At 43.4% G+C, this 24,469-nt stretch overlaps 2 protein-coding genes across 10 annotated transcripts in view; one reads left to right on the forward strand and one right to left on the reverse strand.

Moving 5' to 3' along the window:
* FIRRM (FIGNL1 interacting regulator of recombination and mitosis) overlaps positions 1-9,089 on the forward strand; it is a 23,153-nt gene extending 14,064 nt beyond the window's left edge. For 2 of the 5 annotated variants that reach the window (XM_068951875.1, XM_068951878.1), the window contains 10 exons: positions 194-287; positions 1,607-1,788; positions 2,486-2,608; positions 3,456-3,551; positions 3,962-4,075; positions 4,494-4,598; positions 4,986-5,066; positions 5,899-6,012; positions 6,314-6,495; positions 8,964-9,089. In XM_068951875.1, the coding sequence (XP_068807976.1) occupies positions 194-287; positions 1,607-1,788; positions 2,486-2,608; positions 3,456-3,551; positions 3,962-4,075; positions 4,494-4,598; positions 4,986-5,066; positions 5,899-6,012; positions 6,314-6,495; positions 8,964-8,982 (1,110 nt within the window). In that variant the 3' untranslated portion in view covers positions 8,983-9,089. Of the gene's footprint in view, positions 1-193; positions 288-1,602; positions 1,789-2,485; positions 2,609-3,455; positions 3,552-3,961; positions 4,076-4,493; positions 4,599-4,985; positions 5,067-5,898; positions 6,013-6,313; positions 6,941-8,963 lie in introns of those variants that run through there. The other 3 variants (XM_068951877.1, XM_009672780.2, XM_068951876.1) reach the window with 2 other exon arrangements.
* The window catches only part of SCYL3 (SCY1 like pseudokinase 3), a 27,867-nt gene continuing 10,658 nt past the window's right edge, over positions 7,261-24,469 (reverse strand). For 4 of the 5 annotated variants that reach the window (XM_068951881.1, XM_068951880.1, XM_068951879.1 and 1 more), the window contains 13 exons: positions 22,585-22,800; positions 22,004-22,189; positions 21,283-21,396; positions 20,212-20,268; positions 19,385-19,487; positions 17,997-18,108; positions 17,316-17,393; positions 14,441-14,580; positions 13,472-13,659; positions 12,549-12,720; positions 10,441-10,584; positions 9,084-9,802; positions 7,261-7,710 (listed from right to left, as the gene is read on the reverse strand). In XM_068951881.1, coding sequence (XP_068807982.1) covers positions 7,648-7,710; positions 9,084-9,802; positions 10,441-10,584; positions 12,549-12,720; positions 13,472-13,659; positions 14,441-14,580; positions 17,316-17,393; positions 17,997-18,108; positions 19,385-19,487; positions 20,212-20,268; positions 21,283-21,396; positions 22,004-22,189; positions 22,585-22,749 — 2,241 coding nt within the window. In that variant the 5' untranslated portion in view covers positions 22,750-22,800 and the 3' untranslated portion in view covers positions 7,261-7,647. Of the gene's footprint in view, positions 7,711-9,083; positions 9,803-10,440; positions 10,585-12,548; positions 12,721-13,471; positions 13,660-14,440; positions 14,581-17,315; positions 17,394-17,996; positions 18,109-19,384; positions 19,488-20,211; positions 20,269-21,282; positions 21,397-22,003; positions 22,190-22,584; positions 22,801-23,358; positions 23,658-24,469 lie in introns of those variants that run through there. The other variant, XM_009672782.2, reaches the window with a different exon arrangement.

The raw sequence follows: 24,469 nt of genomic DNA on the forward strand, positions 1-24,469 counted from the left end.
ATCAGTGAGTATTTCTTGTGGTGCTTTGACTGAAAGGTAAATGTAGTCCTGGCTTCAAGAACGAGATCTTATGCTACTTGAAGTGAAACCCATTTTTTGGTTTTACGACTCTTGGAAACATTCTGTTTAGAATTCTGTTTGCTGAATGGTGGATTTTCCTTAACTTGATGCATTTCCTGTTATCCTAATGTAGATGAAGTCTTGGCCTAATGAATGTTACCAGGTCTCAGCCTTGGGTGTTCTGCTGAGGCGTATGCTGTTCTTAATGGCTCCAGATCATCAGGCAAGTATAGCACCAGTGTCTTCTGTCTTTAGTAGATCAGATTTGAATCAGTAGCCTGTGTTAAAATGTCCTCTTTCCATTCTTCAGAAATAGCAGGAGGTTGATTGCTCTCTTGCTGTACTTGATTTTACTTTATCATAGTGGATCCGAAGTAGCGTAGGTGTGCCCTTTAAAACAACAAGAGCGCATGCATCTTTCTAATGCTGGCCTTACTGGATGGCAATGAAGTCCTTTTTTTGATTAAGTATGAAAACAGCACATCTCCCAGATCTGCTGATGCTGGCTGTGAACATAGTTTCTCTTCTGGGGTGGAGCCAGCCTTCGTTTGCCCTATTTTCTTTATATTTTGAGGCTGTTTTCCAGGACAGTGAATGCGTAGAAATTCACTGTACCCCCACTTTAATGAGTACGAGAGAAAATTTTCTGTAGAATAAAGACGTAATTCATTTCAAAAAGAATTGAAGGATGCAGTGTGAGTGATTATCACAATCTCTATAAAAGGACTTTTATTTGTAATAAAGGCTAATGCTGGAATAGATAACTAATATAAAGGAAATCAATAAGATAAAAAGCCCATTAGATAGTCATTTTGTTATTTGGGAATGCAGTGTTAAATTTTGTTTTTGTTATAAACTGATCTGTGTACCCTAGATTGTATCAATCGTACAGTGAAAGAATAGTAGCTGTTTATATGCTCATTCACTGTAGCGTTTGTGAAAAGACAAGTATGCTCAAATTTTGTTGCCAGGTAGTCGTAGAGTAGGAAGAATAACAGCCTGGTTCTGCAAACTCTTAAGAACCATCGTTGCAGATGGTTGGACTGTTCCTAGTGTATGTTACTTACGCAAGTGTTGGTAGAACTGATTCAGCATTCATAAAAACTGATCGCTGCAGGAAAACCCACTACTGTGTTGCTCTTCAAGAATGAGCAATAGTTTCATTCTCAAGTTCTCCAACTTAATCTCTAGGTATGGACTTGGGTTTGGTCTAGTGTCTCTAGTGAAGTCATGCGCATTTATGACCCTTAAGCTCTTTCTCCTACTCTCTAGGGCCCTTGCTTCAAGTGGCTGAAAGAAGAAGTTGCTTAATCATTCTAATATCCTATTGTGACGGGGAGGTGGCAGTTGTGTGAGATTTTTTTTTTTTTTTTAATACAAGGAAGTTGGACTTTCTTTAAACAAAAGGTTTTAAACGATTTTTTTCATGTAATATTTCTAGAGCAAATGAGTAGTGCTTTTTGATCGTTGATTTCTCAACTCTTTGACAGGTTATCAAATTCTTTCCTGGTCTTCTTAGTTCATATTAACTTTTATTTGCAGGTAGAATTTACTCATAAGTTTCTTCCCAAAGAATTGGAAAACTTGGCAGTGTGGCAGCATATATCCCTCAAGGCCCTAAGTCCTGATCTTAGGAAACAAGTGGCACATCAGCTCTGTGCGGCGGGACTCGCACAATGCAGGCAGTGGCTGAATAGCAGGCGTGCTTTGGGAGAGCTCCGACCTGTGGTAAAGGAGGTTTGATTCTCTTTGTAAAAATGTGTGAACTTCAGATTTCCAAACTAAGGATTCTGTTGTTGCTCTCACTTCAGTTCTATTTATGTGTCTGCTGGGCAGCTTTTTCCCATGCATAGTTGGCAAACACCTGAGCAAAGACTATCGTTTTAATGTTACATTGTATTATGTAGCACATTAGGACCCTGTACTCTGCAGGTGATAGTGGAGGTCTAGTGGTTCACTAGTTATTCTTGTTATTTTTTTCTCTCTGGGTGAGCAGATCTATTTTTCGTTAGAATTTCTGATTTATATTTTGTCATACAATTACTTCTCAGTTTTAAAGTTGGAGCCATTTTCATGTGGCATCATATCTGAAAGATGTTTGCTGGTCTCTGTGGTAAAGGAGAAGAGTTTGAGAAATCAGAGACTTCCACACAAAGTACTAGCTGCCATCTTTTCCCTGACAGTGCAGCTAACTACTATAGCACAGCGTAAAACTCTCACAGAAGTAAAGCATGTTTTCCTTGATTTGGAAGCTTTACTGGCCAGCAGCCTGGTGGATTAACTGTACTGTACAGCTGACATAAGCACATTGGGCTTCTGGCCATCTCACATATGGTTTTAGAAGTTTAATATGACACTAGGGGTTGGGTTTGTTTGACAGGTAGGGTTTTTTTGGTCTTACTTTTGTAACCCTATTTTCTACCAGAACACTGCATTTTCTGTCATATTGACTGCCTGTAATTCTGCTGGAGACAGTCTGGAGGGAGAACTTCAGGCATCTATCTCAGGAGTGCTTGGTCAGTTCTGGACTTTCCTCCAGGCTAAACAGGTAAGAGAATTTGCTGTTCTAATGGTGAAAACATGCTTTCTTTGGGAGGCTTGTGCAGTTTCGTTGTGTGTGTTACTAAATCATTTCACTTGGGTTGGACCACTTCCCTAAAGTGCAATGTAGTTGTGCTTCCCACGTGCTATCAGCTGGTGTATGTATTAGGTATGTGCTTTGGGAAGAACTGAGTTTGAATTTTCCTGAACGTTACATATATGACTCCTTGCTACTCTATCCAATTCAGACTTGCTTAACAAGAAGCCTGAAATATTTCATTGTGGTTTATACCAGTTACAGGTTTGGCCTATTTTAAATGTTCATTAGAATGAAAACAAAAAACCACGGTGATTTAGATTAGCGTGTGAAAGCTCACAGAGCTAGTAGCCCTCCTCCCATCTTTGAGCACAAGGGGGAAAGGTTTCCTCCTGGCTGAATATCCAACTGTTCATGTCTGCAGTTGGAGGAGTAAAGAAAAAAGGATTTGTCATGGCTCATACTCCAGATTTAAAAAAAAAAAAACCTGAGACTGGGGGTGAAGAAGACATCTGACAACCGACGAGTAAAAAGAAATAGCTTAGGTAACCTTGTGTGTTTAGCTTCTTAGATTGGCAAGAGTGGAGAAGGAGTCAGATAAGAAAGATTCTTAGTAAAAAATATAAGGAAAGGGCCTTGTAAAATACAACTGCCTCAAAATATATATATAATCTTTTCTTCTGCTGCTTATGACGTGCTGTTTTATACATGTGAAGTTAGGCTAAGAATTTTGGAATGTTACTGCGATTTTACATTCTTTGTTAAGTTGTTCCTTGAGCTGAAAGCAGTGATACTAATGCTATATGAACTGTTGAAGGTGTCAGATGACCCATGCCTCCAGCAGACGCTGTGTTTATTGCTTCACCTTTTGGAATTTTTCATCCAAACATTAGGTGCTCAACTGATTACTCAGGTGAGAAACTTATTTTATGAAAACCAAGCTCTCTGTGATTTACTGAAGATCTCTAATGAGCTTTTTCATGGTCAGGCCTTCCCTTAACACAAGTAGGTTTCTAACTTTATTTCGTCCTTGGTTATTTTCCTGGTCTTTAATCCAGACATGTGGCACTTTGGTTAACGTTGCTTTTGGGAATCCTGTTATTCTGTAAAATAGCGCAGATCTATAGATATGCTATAAACATGTTTGTTTGTCTCCAGAAGACAGGCTTTGTTTATACTAGTCAGTTTTATTCAAGCTGTAGCATACCTGCTTTTGTTTTGTGTCCAGTATTCTGAAGTTAATGTCCTCAGGTTTAATGATCAGACAGAACAGTTTTCATCTGTAATCTGTGTTTGATGAAGCTTCATTTGGAATTCCTGCAGGTGTTTGCACTGCAGTCTTCCCTTTTCCAGTTAGATCCTCCAGATCATGTTCGTCTAGCAATGCTGGATTTTCTGTCTTCTATGGGGAAAGTGTTTATCCCACAAGAAGCCCAGGTAAACATTAATTAGGGCTTTATTTAATCTTGAGTCTTTTGATGAAAAGATGTGATTTTTATTTAAATACTCAGAGGACTGCTGTGGCATAATGATCTTAAAGATGTATTTAATGATCAATGGTGGTTTAATTTTTCATTGAGACACTTGCGCTAACTGCACGTAAGATGCTTGATGCCTTCGTTTGCATGTTGCTTCTCAAGAGTTAAGGCAGGACTGAGATTGGAACGCCCAAGAAGAAAAAAATAGAACATGTGTCATCTTCCTTAGTGTTTTTTTGCCAGACAGGACAGTGGCACTCTCAAATTTCACAAACTTACCCTATGACCTCAGAGAGAGTTTTTAATAATAAATCATGATGATAAGATATACACAACTAAGTCCTGAAAAATCTGTTAGGTATTTGTTTCTCTTTCAGAGGCAAGTTGTACCCCAGTTGTCAAGTTTGTTTGCTTCTCTGCTAGCTGACCAGACGTGGCTGATCCATCAGCATGCACTGGAGGCATTCACACACTTTGCAGAGGTAAGCAGAGCAGTGCTTTGGATGTATAGATTTGGCTCTGTTAACTTTTGTCATACAGAAGTTTTTCTGTCGTAAATGATTGCTACTCTTCACTGAACAGTTTGGACCTTAGCATTACAGATGCTGTTAAACATGAATACAAGTAATAAGGGCTAATGCACTATGTATGATTTCAGGATGTGGAAATGAGGAAAAACCAAGCATTGGTTGCTTAAATTGGTTGCAGTGAGCAAGGTTGTTGAAAACAATCTGTCAGCAGAGAATTCTTCCCAGATTGTTGGGGAAGCAGTTTCTCCTTCATCTTTCTTTCTTTCTTTCTTTCTTTCTTTCTTTCTTTCTTTCTTAATATGAACGTACTGAAAAACTGTTACTCAATGGTTTTGACAGGAAACAAGCCATGAAGATGTTGTTCCTCAGTGCCTTAATTCTGAAGAAACTAAGAACAAAGTTGTTAGTTTTCTGGCTAAGGTATGACGTTAAACTACTTTACTGTTTTCCTAGTTGATGTTGTACACATCTAATGCCATATTAAGTAGGACTGATGAGCTTGGCTTCAGCGGCACACTAATGTAGTATCTGCCGATGTCTGCGTCTACACCTATATCACCTACATGCAGGTTATATGGATAAGTAAGTTTAAAATAAATTGCTGTGTTTACTGGATCTAGCTGAATTTTTCCATTTGCTTAAATTATCAGGGCTAGTAAATCCTGTATCTATGCACACTGCTCTTCTAGTATTTCTCAGATTTGATTAGAAATGCTTTTGCTCTTCCATCCTTGAACAAAAATTAAACTGCATGATGATTTTTGTAAGTGGAGAAAGTATCTGTTGAAAAGACTGGGATTCCATCATTCTATTTGTGTGATTTCCCTCCCCCTTCTTCTTGGATCAGTTTCTGTAAGTTAAATGAACATGTATGAAACATCTTAGTCCTCTTTTCTTGCAGGTTTAAAAAAAAAATCTATTAAAAGCAGATGGTTATTTATTCATAATGTAACAATTACCTCCTCCTAGTTATTTATTAGGCTGTAAACTTCAAGGGAGTGCTATCTGGACAAGCAATTCCTGTCAAGCAGATAATTAGCAAAAGAACTGATAGCTACTGATTGTACATTAAACTGCAGTTAACCGCCACTTCAATCTCCTCCTCAGAAGAGTGAGGGAGGAATTAGATTCAACTCGAACTGCAAGTTAAGATGAGTTATATTTGTTTCCCTTGTTCTGGTATACAAACTGAACCTGTGAAGGCTGGTAACGCATCCTCGTTTAGTTACCTCTCCTGTGGCTTTCTCCCTAGACGAGGCAGGTAGAAGAGACAACAGAAGCACGAACAGAACGCGTGAAACGAGAAAGGATCATCTACAGCGCACATTTTCTGAAAAAGACTGGAGAACTGGAGTCAGCAGGAGAGGTATGTGTACTTTAAACTATCTGAGCTCTTCTGTAGGAATGCGTCAGTTCTGGGAAGTAGTTAGAGAGGTTCAAGACTGCCCTGCTGCCCTCCATGTGCTAAGAAAAAAGCTTGCGTGCCCTCCTGCCCCTTAATGTTAAACCTGAATGATCTGCACTGCCTGCCAGCTGGGAAGAGCTCTCTCAAGGCAAGGGAGCATCTCACAATTCTTCTCCAGCTAAGGTTCTTTTGTAGTTGGAGGAGGACTAATCACTTACGTAGAGGCTTATAAATGTCGTCTTACTTGTGTTTAAATCTGCAGCCTCTGGCAAAGAGAGCGTGTCACCCACCCTCTGAGGAGCAATATAAGTCAGCAGTAGGCACAATGGAAGGGGCAGTGGAGGCTGTGAAGCTGCTGCTCCAGAAAGGGTCACCCCCTGCTTGGCTTGCAGTGAAACTGGAGGCTCTACATACAGCTATAGCCACTTTGAGAAACAGTATACGGTAAGGTGTTCAGCAGCTTTTAAAGATGCTAAAACAGCTCAGCTCTCTGGTTGGAGGAAAGAGATACCTTTGTACCATGATTGCTGGAGAAGGAAAAAACTGTAACACGGGGTGATGCCCTACTGTACTTTAAGTAAGTGGTGGTTAATGTGCCAAAATGAACTGATGTGCAAGATGGTGGACAGTCTTTCACAGGAACTAGCTGGAAGGATTAATACACTTAATGGACTCTATTGTGCACCTGAGCTGTCACCTTGTATATTGCCAATGTATAGTTTATTTTTCTAAGATACTGTATGATAGCAAACATTTAATGAGACTGTCTTGGAGATTAAGATGTTTGGACTTGTTGTAGAATTTACTGTTACACTTCTTCCTGTCGTGTACAGGTGAGAGTGCTGTAGGTGTTTTTATATTAATTTTAAAATACACTCAAAAATAACAATTTAAGACTCCATGCTGTTCACTGAACATACCTGTGCTGCTATTCCACTCCACAGTAAGGTCATCTTTTAAAAATAATCTTTATTGATCACAGTTAAGAGCAGAATGAATGTGGTACTTGAACAGCTTCTGTTCAACAGTCCTTCACTGCAAGTTTCCTAGCACCTCCTGTGTCATCCTGACAGAACTGTATAAACAGATATAAATATGCTGAGTAAACCGTACATTCATCTTAAAAATCATCTTATAGATAAAAAGTTAAAAGGAGCCATTTCTAATGGCTTTGCTTTTCTGAAAAAAATGGCACATTAACAAAGTAAATGAATGTAACTTTCATTTATTGTCATCAGTTTTTCAGAGCAGCGATGATTTCTGGAACAGAATAGCTTACACCACTCATCCTCCAGCAGCACATCAGCACCAACACACCATTCAGATTGTTCCTCCTTCCAGTAGCAGTGGCACGCACCACAGCTGGGCATATTGCTTGAGTGCAGGCCTCACCCCTGCAGTTTTTGGCACAGGTTAGAACAGAGCATCCTTTGCAAGGAAGGGATCAGGCCCTATGGGAGATCTTGCTGACTGCCGCAGCAAGTGCCTGCCTTCCAGCTAAAGCAGCGCTGAGGTACTTATCCATGATATTGTAGAAGCAATGACTTCTCTTACAGAATCCAACACGCCATAAAGCTTTTGTCTCTTTCAGTCCCATTACCAGTTAGTATCATCTTCCCAGTTCAACTCTTCTTCTTCACCCCAGCCTGTGGCTTCAGCCTAGAATCATGTAGAAGTTATCAACATTAAGGCACATGCACTGTACTTCTGTACTTAACACAGCCAAAAATAAAGTCAGGCATTCAAGGGCCAAAGCAGCTGGAGCAGTGCCGTGGGTGGCTTCAAATGACAGAGCAAGATGGCTGTTCAGAATGCTCCAGGAGAAAGGCAGCCTCTCCTTGCCCCACAGGGGTGTGCCTGGGGCTCTCAAAAGCAGCGCTCATAGAGAAAGCTGAGGCAGCTGAAAGCCCCTCAGTAAGACCAAGCAAGAGGTACCACTGTTTACAGCTTCCTAGCTTAAAGAGCTTCTTACACTAAAAGGAAAGATCTTAAACATAAAAAGCAAAGTAACAGGGAATTTGCTATCCTTCCTTCCTAAAACAAACTAGTTTAAACTAAAGGAAGAATTGTCTCACCAACATAGCTTGCCCTTTGATTACACCAGCATGTTGCACTACAGTGAGCGAGCTGAAAAATGGGATTGATGTCAAGACAATGCTGCTTTAAAAAAAAAAAAAAAAACACAATTGTGCACTTTTCAAACCTTGTAAACAAACAGCTTCAGTTCATAGCTAAGGCTCCTCTCAACCTCAAGAGACCAACCACAGTGGGAGTTAGCAAAAAGAGCTTGAAAACAACACCTATTCCCTAACGGAGTTATGTGTTCAGCTAGCAGTGATGGGAGTGCTAGCTCTCCTCCTAGCAAAAGGAAGCAGCCCTTTGAGTATCATCTTAGGTGGGCTAGAAGGATTTACCGTCTCACTCAAAAGGGTAGTTTTAAACGCCTGCTGGCTTGCTGAAATGGAGAAATGTCTCAGCTATTTCTTCCTTTTCTCAGTAAGACACAGGTTCTGATTTTCTTTTCCTTTTGCTTACAGTGCTAGTAGGTTTTTCTAGAAGAGCCCAGGGAGCAACACTGAGCCCAAAACATCCTCTACGCTTGAAAGCCCTCTTCTGTTTGTGCTTGGGGCCAGCTTTGTTTTACCTCCCCTATCGGACAAACCAAGACTCTCCTTAAAGTAATGTTGGGTTCTAGCATCTGGGATAAAGTAAAAACGCCTTAGTTCATGCCTTCAGTATAGTGCACAAGTTAAATCTGCTCCCTCAGTGTTTCTTAACATGGCTGTCTTGCTGCTGCAACACAGCCCACTAAATCACCTGGTGCCTTAAAAACACATCATTCAGAGCTCAGTATCTTGTACTGACAAGTAAATACTCAACTGCACAGTCATGCGTTGCTCTTACTTCCTCAGGTTAACGACTATTGATTAAGGAGCCCGCTAATGCCAGAGCAGTATGTTGTAGCATCTACATGCTTTAGGAATCCTCTCAAAGGTCTAGTCACTTAAACCCCGCTACCCATACATTCTTACCTCAGTAACATCAATTGCTGCAAATTTGGATGAAAACAGCATATTCTGGGAGGCACCTTCTCTGCTGAATACTGCACCAGAGAGACTGGGAACAACTGCGTCTGTCCTCACTTCAGGTAAAATCAAGATTGCTGAAGATGGTTTAATGTCTGGGATCATGTCAGCAAACCAGTCCAGCTCAGGGTCTTGCACTGGTTTTCGCCTCACTTGGATAGTGAACTCTTCTCCTAGGCCAGACTCTGATGAAGACTTTGACCTTTCCTGAAAAGTTTCTCCCAGTTGTTCCTGGTGGTCCCACTTGTCATTGCTCCAGCTACTCCCAGGGCAGGACTTTGGGGGAGAACTCAGTTTGAGGCTTTTAAATTCTTTGCTCAGTGGATGGATCCCTGGCAGAGGCCTCTGCATTTGAACTGCATCAGCTTGTGTCACAGTGAGGCAGGTTCCTGAGGACAGCTCAGGACTAGGGCTGCTAGGTTCAAAGTCATCCCACGGCTTCTCATCAACATCATGCTCAGTGAAGTAAGGTCCTGTTCTGCCCTCTGACTCTCGGGGCTGAATTTGGATGTTCACAGTTTTCTCCGTGTCTGTCTCCTCTGACTCGCTCCAGTCTGGCCACTCCTCTGCTGGCTTTTCAGAGGCAGTCAAAGAGCTCCTGCTGTTCCCTAGTGTGTTAATGCTTCCAGGAACTCCATTCAGGGGGAGCTGAGTGTCTTGCTGACCTATGGAAGACAAGGGTATTACATACTCATTTCAGGAGGGCAAGCATGGAGACAGTTGTGCCTACAACTCTGAAATGCTTGACATTGCAGGTAGCACCTCATGTGGACAGCCAGTTCAAAAAGTGATGTTCACTGGAGATACGCTTCAATGCTAAGCTATTCTCATATTAGACAGTACAGCCATCTTCCTGCTTGTGAAGGAAGGTTATTAACATCAGAACACCTGGGTAATAAAAACTAACTACTGATAAGCATTAGGTTAGATGACTCAGAAAAGGCCCTGAAAATAGGGCTTTTGAGGTCAGAGAAGCAGCCAGCCCATCACTAACGAGAGAGGCAACAGCCTGCAGTAGCATGTCCACCAAGCTGTGGGACAGGTGAAAGACCACAGCTGAGAACCTGTGGTAAGGGAACATGGAAGACTCAAGACAGCCAGCAATATGGGTGTGTACCAGAGTCCCAAATAACTATTCCCTAGGAAACCAAGGGTCACAGTCTTGTTCCTTCACTTTTACCTTTCCTGCTTCACTGAATCCCTTTTGGATCAGCACATGAGGAAGATCAACAGTATGTCAAGCAGTTTTTCATTTCTGTGACACTTCAGTTCTAAAAAGAAAACCGCTAAGGCAAAGTTTTACCTGTCTTTAAAGACAGTGGATTGTCTTGTTGCACGGAATGTTTCTTGACAGGTACATTTCCAGAGATGGGGAACAAACTAGAAGTATTCTTCAAGGGCCGAGAAGCTGGATTTCTCCGATTGCTTACAACATGAGTGGGGGAGTCTGCAAGAACAAAACGAAACAAAGGACACAACTCCATAAGGTCTGTTGTCACTTTTAGTTGAAACTGCCCACAGCATTGGAACACTCTTACCTAAAAGAGAGGCAAGCAACAGTGAATAAAGATAGGAATTGCAATGCAACAGCTGCACCTCTTGATCTATGTATGAAACAATGCTCCTCTCTTCCTACAGTCTGCAGCTCTTGCCAGTACAAAGTTTAAGCGACTGTGAATTAAGGGTCAGTTTCTGTTGATACAGTCTTTCAAGAAATACACAACAGACAAACTTCTTATGATCTGAACAGATGCTAAAAAAAAAAAAGTCTGTCACCTGGCTGGATCCAAAATACCAACTTCTATACTGCATGGATCACAAATCCCCTATTATGCGCCTCTCATGCAGAAGCATAGAGCTGATAGTCACAAGAACGCAAAGCATAAGCAAACCCATGCTGTTACACAAACCTCCTTTTATGCTTGAACATGAGCAAAGCAGCTCATAGGAACAAGAGGTTAACGTGCTACCTGAAGGCTGTATTAAAAGCCTTGCTTGTATCATACCCTGAGGTGCCCACAGTGGGCAATAAAGGCTCATACTCTGCATCTGCACCAGGCAGATTTGTTTTTCTAGGCCAGTGGTGATGGACTTGGCAAACACCTAGCTGCAGTTCACTGCTGGGAGGTGCACGCTGTCAGTGATGGCAATGATTTGCCGACACTGGCCGAGGCTGTGTAAGACCCCATTACCACTGCTGTAGCCTAGTCAGAATTAGAAAGGAACAGAGCTTTACATAGGATGGCTTAGCGCAGTGCTCTGTCAAGTGTATTTACGTCCATGTGGTTTGCCTTTGTTGTAAGCCAACTGGGCCTGCCTGTGCTAGGGGTTTTCAGCATAGCCAGAAAAACGTGAACTGCAGCGCTGAAAAGGACTGCAATAAATAAACAGAACCCCCACCCCAGCCCAAAGCACCCTTGTTAAAAGGTACATACTTTCAGGGGCTTAAACAAACATCGTGTTGAGCCTCACTTGTTCAGCCTTTAGTGCTGTTTTTGCAGGTTGCTACTCACAGTTCAGGACAAAGCTTTTTTTCCTTTTTCCTCAATATTTAAATCAGAGCTAACATTATTCTTTTGAAAAATAAACCAGTTTCCAGCACGAAATCTGAAGGTCTTCCTTTAGTATAGTCTATTAAAATAATGTAAAGGAAAATAGTGCAATGAACCATCCACAGATTTTAATGGAGGGTGGTATTTGTCAGTACATACAGAATCAGGACAAAACATTTATACTTAAGTTGTTCTCTGTCATGCATTTCATTTGGTATCTATTCTTAAAGTCTAAAGTAGAACAAAAGCTGATTTTTCCCTCCCATTGTTAGCATTTTTAATTTCAATATCCAGAAAAGCTTTGCCTTAGTACGCTCGGCTCCAAGTTAGCTAGCAGATGCAGAGAGACTGCTTTCTTCATTTGGATTAGCTGAAAAGCCTCCTGAGAGCTGAGAAAATAGGGAAGTTCGTATTCCTTTTCCAATCTATGAACAGAAATTAGGGGGAAGAAGATGAGATTTACTCATTTTAAAAACATGAAGGACAGAGGGACTATTAAACCACTATCAGTAAGTAAGTGCATAAAGAGCACTATAGTTTTTCCACAAAGACAAACACGCGCTAAGTATCTCTTGCTTACAGAGATTTTTAAATGGAAAAAAAGGTATAAGTGTTCTTTCCTATATTTCCTGCATTTAAGGTACTTTTCTATAACTGTTTTATGATGCTAGTTTTGTATCTGAAAACAGTTAGCACCTAATTTAGAATTAAAGCTTATCTGCAAATTAGCTTTTCAGTTAAACCTGTCAACACTAGAGGTTAATGACCCAAGAAATTCTGCCCACGTTGCTTGGACAGAACGGGCAGGACAAGCAGAAACAGTATGATGGGAATCCCAAGGACTAAGTACATCGTTTACCTTCTGGAGAGAGATCAGCAGTTTTCATGAAACTTGGTGCAGAGCTTTTGAAAATCTTAGTTCTTTCACCACCTATAACTACTTCAGGTCCAAGCAGGGAGACGAGAACTGCTAAGCTGTGCAGTGTTATTGCAACAATAGAGTCACTGGTATCTCGAAGGCCCAGCAATACCTACATGAAGAACATGAGAATGTTACTAAGAACAGAAAATTCTGCTTTTTTGCTCTTCTCCCGTTACATGTTACATTCGTAGCACATTTGAGTTCTAAGATCTCCCCGCAACTCTTAGTAAGCAGAAACTGGACATGATTCTGCAGCAAAAAAAAAACAGCCTTCCGCTCTTTGTTACAAATAAAAAGAGGATGGCCGATCCCAACACCTAGTGAACACTGAGCCCTCTTGACAAAGGCACCCTCAGCTTAGATTGATCCATCCTCTCTGGTCAAGAGCCACTCGAGTTGTGGAACAGTGTGAAACAGAAACACTCTTGTTATGAGGCTGCCAGGTGTCAGCCCAGGTGAGGTGTAACAGAGGGCCTCAGTGCTGCAGGAAGGGGTGTAAAGCTTAGGACTGGCATAGAAAGGGGTGCTGCACACCAGCGTTGGGCAACACTAGCTCAGCTGGCAAGGGAGGGTGGGACAGGAAGAAAAGGGTATCCCCCAGACCAGAAACAACAGTCCTGACTGCTGGGTTTAAGGATGGGAATACTCCACATATGAATTGAGCAGCACAAGTGAGGTTGGCAGTGGGGGCTGCTAAAATTGGAATCTATAAAGGATGCTTTTGCTGAAGGGGGCAGCTGGGAGAAAGCTCACACAGAGGTTGCCCACAGGGCGTTGCCCAAACTACAAGATCTTAGCTTTCAACTGCACCAGAACTGATCCTAGCAGTAGAAAACCCTTATGGTTTTGCTGTCCTTAACCTGTGGCAATATGATGTTTTTCAATTCTTCCCGAGAGAACAGTTCTGCATAGGCATGAATGTGAGACAGCAACACCATTCGAACATGCTCTTCATGAACCTCAAATAGTTTCAGCAGCACAGGGATCACGTGAGTCTGGAACAAGGCTGGTGACAGGAGGCAGTTGGTTTGGCTTTCTCCAATTTGCTCTAGGGAAAAGACATGAAAAGTAGGAAAAGGCTGCTTCATGAACCAGAGACAGCTCACCCGAAAGCTACTTAATGGGGGCCTGCCACAGCTGAGATCTACGCTGTCACCCAACTGCCAGGTCTGATTCTTTGTCCTGGCTCCCTGCACAGTCAGCTGCCAACCCAGCTTCCTTGGGATGTCAGAGGAGGTGGAAGGGAGGGAGGGAGGAGAGGCAAGGCAGGAATGCTCAACAGCAATGGCTCTGAACACTTAAGGTCAAACAATCGCAAGCCAGATATTGCTTGGCTGAAACAGCACTAGTTATTCTGGAGAAACTGTAAGGGAGCGGAGGCAAACCACAGGGACAGAAGATAGTTGCGGATCCAGTGAGACATGCCACGCACAACCCTTAAAGAGGAAGGAAGAGACTGAACACCCTTACAGGAGAAAGATTGCCACGCACCAGCTCAGTGGCAGAAGAAAAAAGGGCAAGGAGGGTTAGAGGAAGAGGGAGAAGATGGATATGCAGTGTACAACGGAGAAAGCCTGCGGTGTGTTTGGTGGGGGGACACTCCCAAAACAAGAGAACAGGCAATTTCTAATTCTCTTCCCAGCATCAGTAGAAAGCCTCCTGCAAATGGAGAAGCCCATATTTCCCCAAACGTGGAATGACCAATTCTGTGTACTACAGTATTGGTTCTGCTGAAACACCACTAATCCCTTCGTTCAATGGAACAACCACTCTGAATTCACTCCAAACTTGTCAGTGAAAATTTTGCAGAGAAAGTATTTCAAGTTCACCTTTCTTTGGACCCAGCAGATGAGGAAGAAAACTCTTGACAGCTACAGGTTCAGCAAACACAAGCTGATTGAGCAAGAGAGGCACCAGCCGTGATGCTATCAGCTCCTCTGATAAGCAGGCCACTCTGTCCAGCAGGAATCTGTGTCCAAGAGAGAGCAATTAGTACCAAGGCAGCCCTTCATGCATTTACAACCGTTTCCCTTAAATACCACTTTCCTTTCTTTTTGAGTCTGCCTTGTCTGCTAGAGATGAAGTCCATCACAGTCTCTCACTCTGCACGTATACTGCCCTAAAAGGGCAAAGCTCTGCTCCTAACCAAGGCTTCTAAGACAAATCATGAGGCAATAAGGAAACGCTGAGAGACGCACCCTGTAAAATCCCACACCCGGACCACTGACTGTCAGGAGCACATGCAGAAGCACCACCACACCTACAGCCAGCCAGCACATGAATGCCACTGCTGTGGCATCCTCCCTGGCTCAGAGCCGGCAGCTCAAATGAAGCGCTAAAGCATTAAAATTGCAAAAGAGAGTTGCACTCCCACCCCACACCCTGGTGCATAGCAAGAATGGTTTTCCTGCTGCTTGAGAAAAGGTATTTTACTCACCACGCACTGTGAACGGGCTGCTTCCCTTGCAAAAAGGAAATCCCACTTGAAACCACTTTCATCTAATGCAAAAAGCATTTGAGGTGGCTGTCAAAGCAGGGGTTGGGTTTAAGTTGCAAGAGTTTGATTTTGTGCAACAGCTTTGTAGAATTTTCATTTTTTTCAATATCAGTAACAGAAACTGCATTTCTCTAGGTTTGGAGGAGACTTATAGTGCACATGCTGTGAGAAAGCATGCCGGGAAGGAACGACTCTACCGTATCTTCAAATGAAGTGTTTGTTCCCTCCCTCAGTAGACACTGCTATTACAGAGATGCTGAGAACCATTCTGAATGCTCCTGCAAAAGATTGCCTTTCTCCTCTTCTTTAGTCTAACTAAGTCTCAAACTAGTGAAATCAAACTAGTGTTATAATTGACGGTGACCACAGAAGTACAAAACAAGCAGGAAAATAGCTCTGCAAGAACTCCAGGCCTCCTTTATATACACAAAGGAAGAAAAATTCAGCTTCTCCCTTTTTCTAGCTCAGATGCGCCATGACTACACTGAAGCTTCTCTTAGAGAAAAGTTCCTGGGGACCATGGCAATAGGATTTCCCACAGATGCTGACTACTAGCAGTACCACAGCTTAGACTTCCATTACAGACAACTATTTTACCCACCCAAGGCTGGACCACAATTTTAATTCACCCAACATTTCCTGTCGAAAACTGTCTCCATAGCAGTTTACAAGATCTGCCTAAAGAACAGAAGTTTTCAGCCTCAAGTGTTGTCTGGTGCTAGATTCCACTTTGCGAAGCCTCATCTAAAACGATGAGGCTACTCTTAAGAACGAGGGTAGCAAAAGATTCTTTTTTCCAATCACATTGAAAGACGTTTTCTGATCTTTTAGAGCGTACACTTTGAAACTGGGCAAGCAGATGGCCTTTGGGTAAAGAACTTCCCTGCAACAGCAAGGAGTACAACATGCTTAGGCTGGATCAGGACAGAAGCCACAGGGAAAGTCTTACAGCTCCCACATGCTCAGCAGACTAGAGCCGCTTCCCAAAGACGGGAAGTAGTTGGTAACACTCCCCCACAGCTCTGCGCTACCACACCTGCCATGCTCCAGCCACACGGAACATCCAGGCCTTCTCAGCAGCGGGGCTGACGCAGAAAACCTCAACACTGCGGTGTTCCTCCAGGCTTCCTTGGAGAAGGAATTTCCCCTCCCTTACTCTAGGGCTGGCCTGCAAGGGGCAGGAGGCACGTGGCACAAACGCAGAGCCACAAAGAGCCTGGCATGTAGGTGGGGAAAGCAGAACAGTGATCTGGGACCCAAGGGCCATGGTGAGGTTGGGCAGAGCTGGAGAAGAGCAGTGGCAAGTGGAAGAGCAAGCAAGACCTGCTGGGCAAAGAGACCAGAAAGTGGCAGGGCCCTGGAACAACTCCATCAAGTAACCAGAGGACAGGCTGGAAGTCAGTAATTGCTCACCAGAGCTGAGGGAAGAGCTCAACTTAGTTCATCAGCGTTGCAGCGCACAAGCTTGTTTTACCACCCTCAGTCACAGCATTAGCACAACACTACAACATACGAATGGACTTTTTCAAATGATTCCTGCTTAGCCACAGTGCCATGAGAGATGAGACAGTGCAGCTGAGAAGAACGGAGGAAAGCTGGAATAATTAAACTCCTCCTGCTAATAACATCAACATTATTCCCCACAGAGTGCATTAGCTCATTTAGAACACAATGGAAAGAGGTTACAAACAATAGAAAAATTGTTTTCTTTTTACATCCCAGTTACCCTTGGGAAAGTTTCTGTTCTTGGCCCTGCCTGAGTTCAACCAAACTGCTAGAAAGCAGACAGGATTCAGAAAAGCAAGCTTCAAGTGACTGCATTTTACTGCAGTCCAGTTTCTGCCCGATTCTCCAGCAATATCAATTGGTCTGTAGCAGACAAATATTGCTGTTCATACAGCTGTCCACAGCATCATTCCAGAGGCTGTTATCAGAATAACAGAGAGCCCAGCAGGCACTGCTTCTCCCAAACACCAAACCGTTCCCAGCAAGAAATTAGAAAAGGGGGGAAGGAAGAGTTTCCTCTGATACAAGCACTAGTTTGGCTTGGAGTACCCAAACTGTACATTACAGAGCAAACAGTGGTCTGTCAGAGTGATCAAAATCATGCACCTGAGGAAGTACCTTTCAGGCCACTCCCCAAGATCCCATTTGGCAGAAGCGTTTCTGAAATGAAAAGCTTTGACTCAAGTAATTCTTTTACTTACTTGAAAAATTCAGTTTTTTCCTCCTCAGACTTTAGTGTTAAGGTCTTCAGAAAGTTCACAACTTCCAGAAAGTCATTCCTAAGGATAAAAACGTAGGCAGTCAAGCATGATCAGTCCTTGATGCTGCTTAAACCATCCACAACTAAGTACTCACAAATCCCCGTTACTTGGCAGACAAAAACGGGAAGGGAGATACAAGTCAAATGCTGGTGGACCAAAAACATCGATGTGACAGTCTGACCTCTTATGCACCAGCTGTATGTTGACAGTGCCAAAGTACAGCTGAGACTTTGGAAGTCCACGATTCACAGGGACATGAGGACAAGGCTGCACTAGCTATCTCTGACCATTATCCAGGGGCAATAAGCAGAAGGAAGTGCCCACCCTACTCTAACACCGCCATCAGGAGAAACAGTTAAGTGACAGCAGACACCGGTCTATGCAGGTTGTCTCAGAACCTGCTTTACTCTAAGTGCCACCTCTAATGACTTTGTTTTCTAGGGCATTCCCCACCACCTCCCATGAGCTTGAGGAGGTCTCACCGGCTGCATGTGACAGAAGGACACACTTTTTCACCATTGCTAGCTCAAGACCTCATTGGGAACGTTGATTATACGTTGACAACGCAGAAATAAGCAATCTGAAGACATACTCAGACAGGCAGGATATTCCTTTTCTTACCTGAAGAACTCATGAGACAGTAAGCTTGACAGTGGTGGACGACACTTTGGATCTGGATTCAGCAGTGTACGGTGCAATGTTTGCTGAAAGCTGGAGAGAATATCTGCTGAAACTGAAAGCCAGAGCACCTACAGTTAGATTTCTTTCTCAGCACTGAACGTACTATGGTCAGGGATCCTCCCCTCCTCCTGAAAACTTCTTTTTAGAAGCTCTAGTTGACAGCAAACTATTCAACCGCTCACATCTCTACTGTTCCACCCCAAAGGAAGGGGGAACAGCATTCTCATTTTCCTCCCTAAGCTGCTGAGCTACTGGGGCACCAAAAAGTTTAACAGTGAACAAGCAAATGCAGACTATAAAGGTCTGTCAGTCTTCTAATGAAGACAGACTTGTCTTGACTGGAGTGTTACTACCTACCAAGCAGTTTTCTTTTCCCTCTCTGCTTTCCTTTGTGTTTTCCTTTCTGCCTCTCTCTGGGGCAGCAGCCCCAACTCAGCTGTGATACAGAACATCTACGCGCTGTGCATCTGTGTCCCTAACTTTTGATGAAGCGGCTGATGGGGGCAGGACCAAGCTGCGGATGGATTTGGGAGCGCTCATACTGTGCGGGCTGGTGACCTCCAGCCAGGCCTAGGAGAGCGCATGTGACCATGCTCGAAAGCAGGAAGAGGGGAACATAGGATAAACTTAAGTCTATTTTAACCTGAGTTATCCAGTTCTCATCTCCTGTTGCAAGATAAAAACTCATTCCTGCCTCCACATCCAGGAAGCTGCTGCTACACTCAGTTTAGGAGAAGAAAGGAAGAAGTTCTCTCAAGGGTCACTTGCACGTGCATCACTTGTCACCAACCATCTCAAGTCCTTTCAGAAAAAGGGGGTCCAAGATACTAAGTTTTGTGGGTGACCAAAAAAAAAAAAACCCCAAAAAGAAAAATTATGCAGTTTACCATGCGTAGGCAGAAGGAGGCAAGATTCTGGAACAGACATAAGCTCTGCCTACCACCATCCTGACACTCCAGCTCCTGGACAACCCTGACCCACAGCACCACAGCCAGCTCCTATTCAAACAGGACATTGCCTCACCAGGGACTGCAACTGCTAGAATAGGAGCCACACTGATCTCTGTAAACAAGAAACCAACATTCTCCTCCAAAGAGACTTCTGTCTAAGAAGGTGAAGCATAAAACAGGAGGAACTTGTACAGAAGTATTTCTCATTTTGGAAATTCCTAGCAAACATGAAGAACATCAGCGCCCACTATCCCTGTAACACATCTGTCAGAAAACACAGCTGCAATGAAAGGCAAATACCTCAGTTTATGCATGCAAGAAATAAGCTATGCAGGATTGTTGGCAGAAAAACAAATACATTTCATTTTCATTCCTCACCCTGATCATTTAGGACAGTCAGGAGATTTTCAACCATCATTCCAAACGCGTAGGCATCTCGTGCATACCCATGGCTGTTGGGCAGAATTTTGAAATCTGCAGACTTAAAGAAATAATCGTCAGCAAAGCAGGAGTTTATAAAATACTTGGTAGTTCCTATGAACGCCTGTCCACCCTCCCATGCACACTCTTCGATTCTTTTTATAGCTCCAAAGCTTACCAAGTACCCTACAAGTAGAATATTATGCTGAAACACCCTCCACCAGGGAATTTATAGCCCAAAGAAACAACCACATCACAACGTAACAATTCCCCCATGAATGCACAGGGCAATTACAAGTCAACAGCTTTCAACATTTCTGTGGAAACAGGTGTTAATCAGAGAGAGATCTCACTCCTTTAGAATACATAGCTCACAGATCGTTTAATAGATATAAGGTGACTAACAAGTAAAAATAAAAAAAAGGCTGTTCTACATGAGGGCTACGTAATTGTGTTACCACAGTGGTCTTAGCAACCTCAGCAACCACTCTTAGAAGAATTAAAGCTGCAACACAAAATGTTTGAAATAATTACATAAACTTGCTCTTCCATCACTACTTAATCAGGATTTCACTTCCCTGTGCCCAATACCATACCCAGATTAGGGACAGGGGAAGGAAAAAAAGAAAAAAGTAAACCTCAGATATTATCCAATGGCCACTTCCTCCCATTCAAGCATAAAGAGGTAAAACATGCGAGTCAAAATCATTTTCTGAACACAGTGCATTTATTTGTTGCCAGCAACAAGTTCCTTCAGCAATCTGTAAGGCAGCAATATTACTCACTATCTCTTCACAAGGGATGCACGACTGGTCTCGCACAGACTTCACATGACAGAGGAACTGAAAAGAGGAGGGGGAGACATTAGCTGCCTCGATCCCTTTTCTAGCCCAAGCTGTAGGAGTGACCTCTCCTTACAGCACAGCAGCCTCCTCCCCGCAGCCAGGGCTGCGCACGGAGCTGCAGGTTTGTCCCTGCCCCTCCAGCTCGCATCCAGGGCAGGCTGCGCTTTGCTCTGCCCAGAGGGGAAGCACAGTCGCATAAGCATTGGGTGTGAAATGCCAAGCTGACATAAAGCAACTTCAAGGCATCACAGCCAACTCATCCCTTTAGGTCTTCAGGTCTTCAGTCCTAGAGTCCCCACATGATCCACCTGCACAGGAAAAGGATTTTGTGACTTGTAGCAGTCAGATTTTACTGCCACGCTCTTTGCATTGTTGTGCACCACCACACACACCGTTTGTGTGCCTGCCTGATCCCTTCTGAAAGGTGATACTTGCCAGGGACACTAAGCAGAGCTTGTGAAGGATTTGTGGATTCTCTGGGAGAAAGGACAATATACATTTATTACAGAGTGCCAGGCTGCAGCAATGACTATGCAGAGCATGCAGCAGATGTCAAACTAGGAATCTTTCTGCCAAGATCAGTAACAAGCAACAAAGATGCCAGCAGCAAAAGCTAGAGTCATTTAAATTATTTTTGATTCATTTCAACCTGGATCTTCCTGCTTCCCAGTAAAGCAGTTTAGTTTAAGTCACTCCAGAGGAGCAAAGATGTCTTCCTCTCCCTAATCTTAACCTACCCTCTAGCCAGCTCTGCCTCCTTTAGAAAGCTAGTTGCTTTTTAGCTAATGGGGAATGAGTCCTTATACTTATGCAGACGTTGTTTATAGTAATGGCATCCTTGGAGGAAAGATTCAGGTCAGAGCTGGAAGTGAGCCAACACATTTAACACATTTAATAGTAAATTGAGATAACTGGAAGGATTTAGAACTTGGGCCTTCACATCAACAGAAAGCCAGCTTCAGCAGTCCAGAAGCCCAGGCATCAGAGGGGCATGATTTACTTGACTCTTACCTCTGGAGTGGCTTCATGAAAGTTGCAGACTGTTTCCATTCCTCCCAGTTTCCAGTGCCCATCCTCACTTACAAAGACAGATGATAAACAGACATTGTTATGTGTTAAGTTTCCCTAAAACATTAAAAAACAACAAAAAAAAGAGTTGGGGATAGATGAAGACACAAAATCTTCAGCAGTGCTAACTAGGTGTTATGAGGAACTAAAGTAAAGCTGCAAAAAAGAACACAGTTTTACAAGTCCTTAAGGATTTTGTAGGTGACTAGCAGGTATCCCACACAAGGGCTGTGGGTGCAGAGCTACGTTCCATTGTCACAGCCCTGTAACGTAACCGTAAGTGCAAAGACCTCCAGCTACAAACGCAAAGCTCAGTCTGAGCTGGGATTTATCTTCAGTCCTGGACAAAGACACCTGACAAAACAGAGGAGCTGCATGTCCCATATTGGTGTCGCTGCAACAGCCGTAAATAAATGCTGAGGCTGAGCAGTACCGTTTCCCTAAACCACGAAGCACTGCAAGCAGTTCTCAGTTCATGAACCTCACTTCCTAAAATCATAGTATTTTCATTTACCATTCCTTCTAAAAAGTAGCCAATGATTTTAGCAGTTTCAGCCTAAAAGAACTGTGGGGTATGGGTCTGTCTTTTTATGTTACAACCCCCTCCTGTCATGTTTCATCTGACTCCCAGGAAAGCCTCATGACTGCTTCTGTTGGTACCTACCCTGTCATGGAGGAAGATGAGAGCCAGCAACACATCGTAGATCCCTGCACAGATCTCTGCAGAAGAGAGTGTGTCCAGGACCGTCTCCAAAGGTTTCACTCGTTCTGTAACCAGGTGGATCCCATTTGCTTCCACAGTACAGGAAAGGAAGCGCAGAAGGCAAGGGTGGCGCAAGGTTTTCAGGTGCTTCAAAAAAAAAAAAAAAAATTTAGACAGCCCTCACACTCACTCATTCACTCACTGCAAAACCTTTTATAATATACATCTAGCTACAAAGTCTTACACAGAAGGATAAACATAGTATTTTGGGCATGGCCCACCTAAGAAATTCTCTCTGTCCTAGGAAGATCTGCAAGAAGAGATCAATAGTCCACAGATGAACGCAGGTGTTACTATCTGAACCGCCCCCTTCTTCCCCACCACGCTGCAGCTACATTCAGTCATGGGCAAATTCAACAGTTTCTCCTTCCCTCACCCCCCAAGGGTTTGACATTCATTAACTGGCAGACTTCCACCACTCCTAGAAAGGGGAGGAAACGCTCCCTGTTCCAAGCCTGTTCCAAGCACGGTCTCTACAGTACCTTGGCAGCTTTATTAACTGTATCTTCATTCTCTCTCTTGTACACAAAGACTGAAGCAAGTTTGCCATCTTGCAGCACAGCGGGGTAGATAGTGTGTCCAGTTGGCAGCGTAAATGGTGGTTCTTCTAGTGCGTAGCTCTTTAAAGCACTATTCTCCGAGCCCATCACTTGCAGAGTTAGACTGTTGAAGAGGTTCCTTCTCGATGACAAACAGGCCTTTAGGTGAAGGAGGATTTTTTAAACAGAATTAACTCTAGCAGGCACTGTCCAGCTCCCCTTTAGAGCATTTTCTGCAAAGCATGGGACAGCCGTAAAGAACTTCATCTTAATAGTCCTCCTCTCCCTCAGTTTAAGAACAAAATCCACGTGGTTTATTTTTTAAAGGAAACTGAGTGCCCACCAAAGAGTTCAGATCAACAAGAGAGAACATCTCTAGCTCTGGAACTAGGACTGCACTAGCATCTCTGCCAACCCCACCACCAGCCCCTGCCAGTTCTGCCAGACAGAAGAACGACAACACAGTGTCCATGATGCACTCAGGTCTCGGCTTGGCTACCAAAAACGGATTTCACCAAAGGCCTAATGGATTCCACAGTTAGGAACTGACTGCCACTGCCTTATACATGAGGAGCTCTTCACCTCCTTTAAGAAAGCCATTTCTCAATTCTCCAAGCCACAAAGTATTTCACTAGGTGAAAGGTATAGTCAGATGGGATGGGGAAGTCCTATCGCTTTCCTGGTGGGGCAGTACAGGCCAAAAGAAAGCATTCGTACCTGTTCCAGGGTACCCGAGGCAAGTGGTGGAGAGCAGTTTTGCCTGAGCACTGTCCAGCCGCATCCCACAGACCCCTGCTGCAGTGGCACAGCAGCTCCAGAAAGCACCGGACTCAACCTACAAGAGCTCTCCTGCCAAGCCATACCCTCCTCCAACAGCATGCTTTCTTCCCAGTTACCTGCTCTCCATCTGACAAATATCGTTATCTGCCTGCCAACCCTTCCTTCCTCCCACAGCCTCTATGAGGAAGTGGTTGACACAGATTTTTGTGCTGCTTCCTTGCATGTGAAACAGATAAAACAAACATACTGATTGCAGAGGCTCTTTCAGAAAACAGCGATGCAGCATACGCTCTGTAATTAATTGTTCTCTAAGGCTACGGGCAAGACCCAGGATACTGGTCTTTATACAGAAGTTAGCAAACGATCATTTAATAGTGAGAGAAGCAGAAAGCAAGACCTCACTTTTCAGGAAAAGTGAGAAAAGCCTCCTCCCTCCCCCCCCCACCCACGCTCCCTCCAATAAAGCATTTTTTGCAACTGGAGAATTGCTTTATGATGGATGTTTCCAGCTGTGACCTAAGGCTTCAGAAGGGCAAAAGCATCAAGAGTTGCTCAGCTCCCTGCTTGAGCCAATCCGGCAAAGCTTCTGCTCTGGCCCCCCACGCTATTCTCTACTTTAAGCCTTTCTAGGAATTACAAGGTTAGTGCTGGCTGGGCTTTGGAAGGCTTTTCTGTTACAGTTTCCTTCCACAGCTTCAGTTACAATTTAGTTATCTAAATGATTGCATCTTCCCCCCTAGAAGTATATTAAAGTTTAATAAAAATAGCAGCTCATAACATGTTTAAATATACCAACGTCATAAACCACTAGTCAATATGAGTATTGGAAAGGAGTCAAATGCTACTTTTTTGATAGACAGATGTTATTTCCTTCCACAGTGGCAAGAGAGTGCTCTCTGTATTGCACACTGATTCTATACAAATCTTCCTTACACATCATTTACTCATTTTTGACTGCTAGCTAACGGTTTTGTAACAAATAGGTATGTACGCGTGCTTCTTGCGGGCAGGTACGGACTATAGGAACGCACTAAGCATGGGAACAAGG

The sequence above is a fragment of the Struthio camelus genome, chromosome 8 (assembly GCF_040807025.1).
Source record: "Struthio camelus isolate bStrCam1 chromosome 8, bStrCam1.hap1, whole genome shotgun sequence".
Taxonomy (NCBI): Eukaryota; Metazoa; Chordata; class Aves; order Struthioniformes; family Struthionidae; genus Struthio; species Struthio camelus.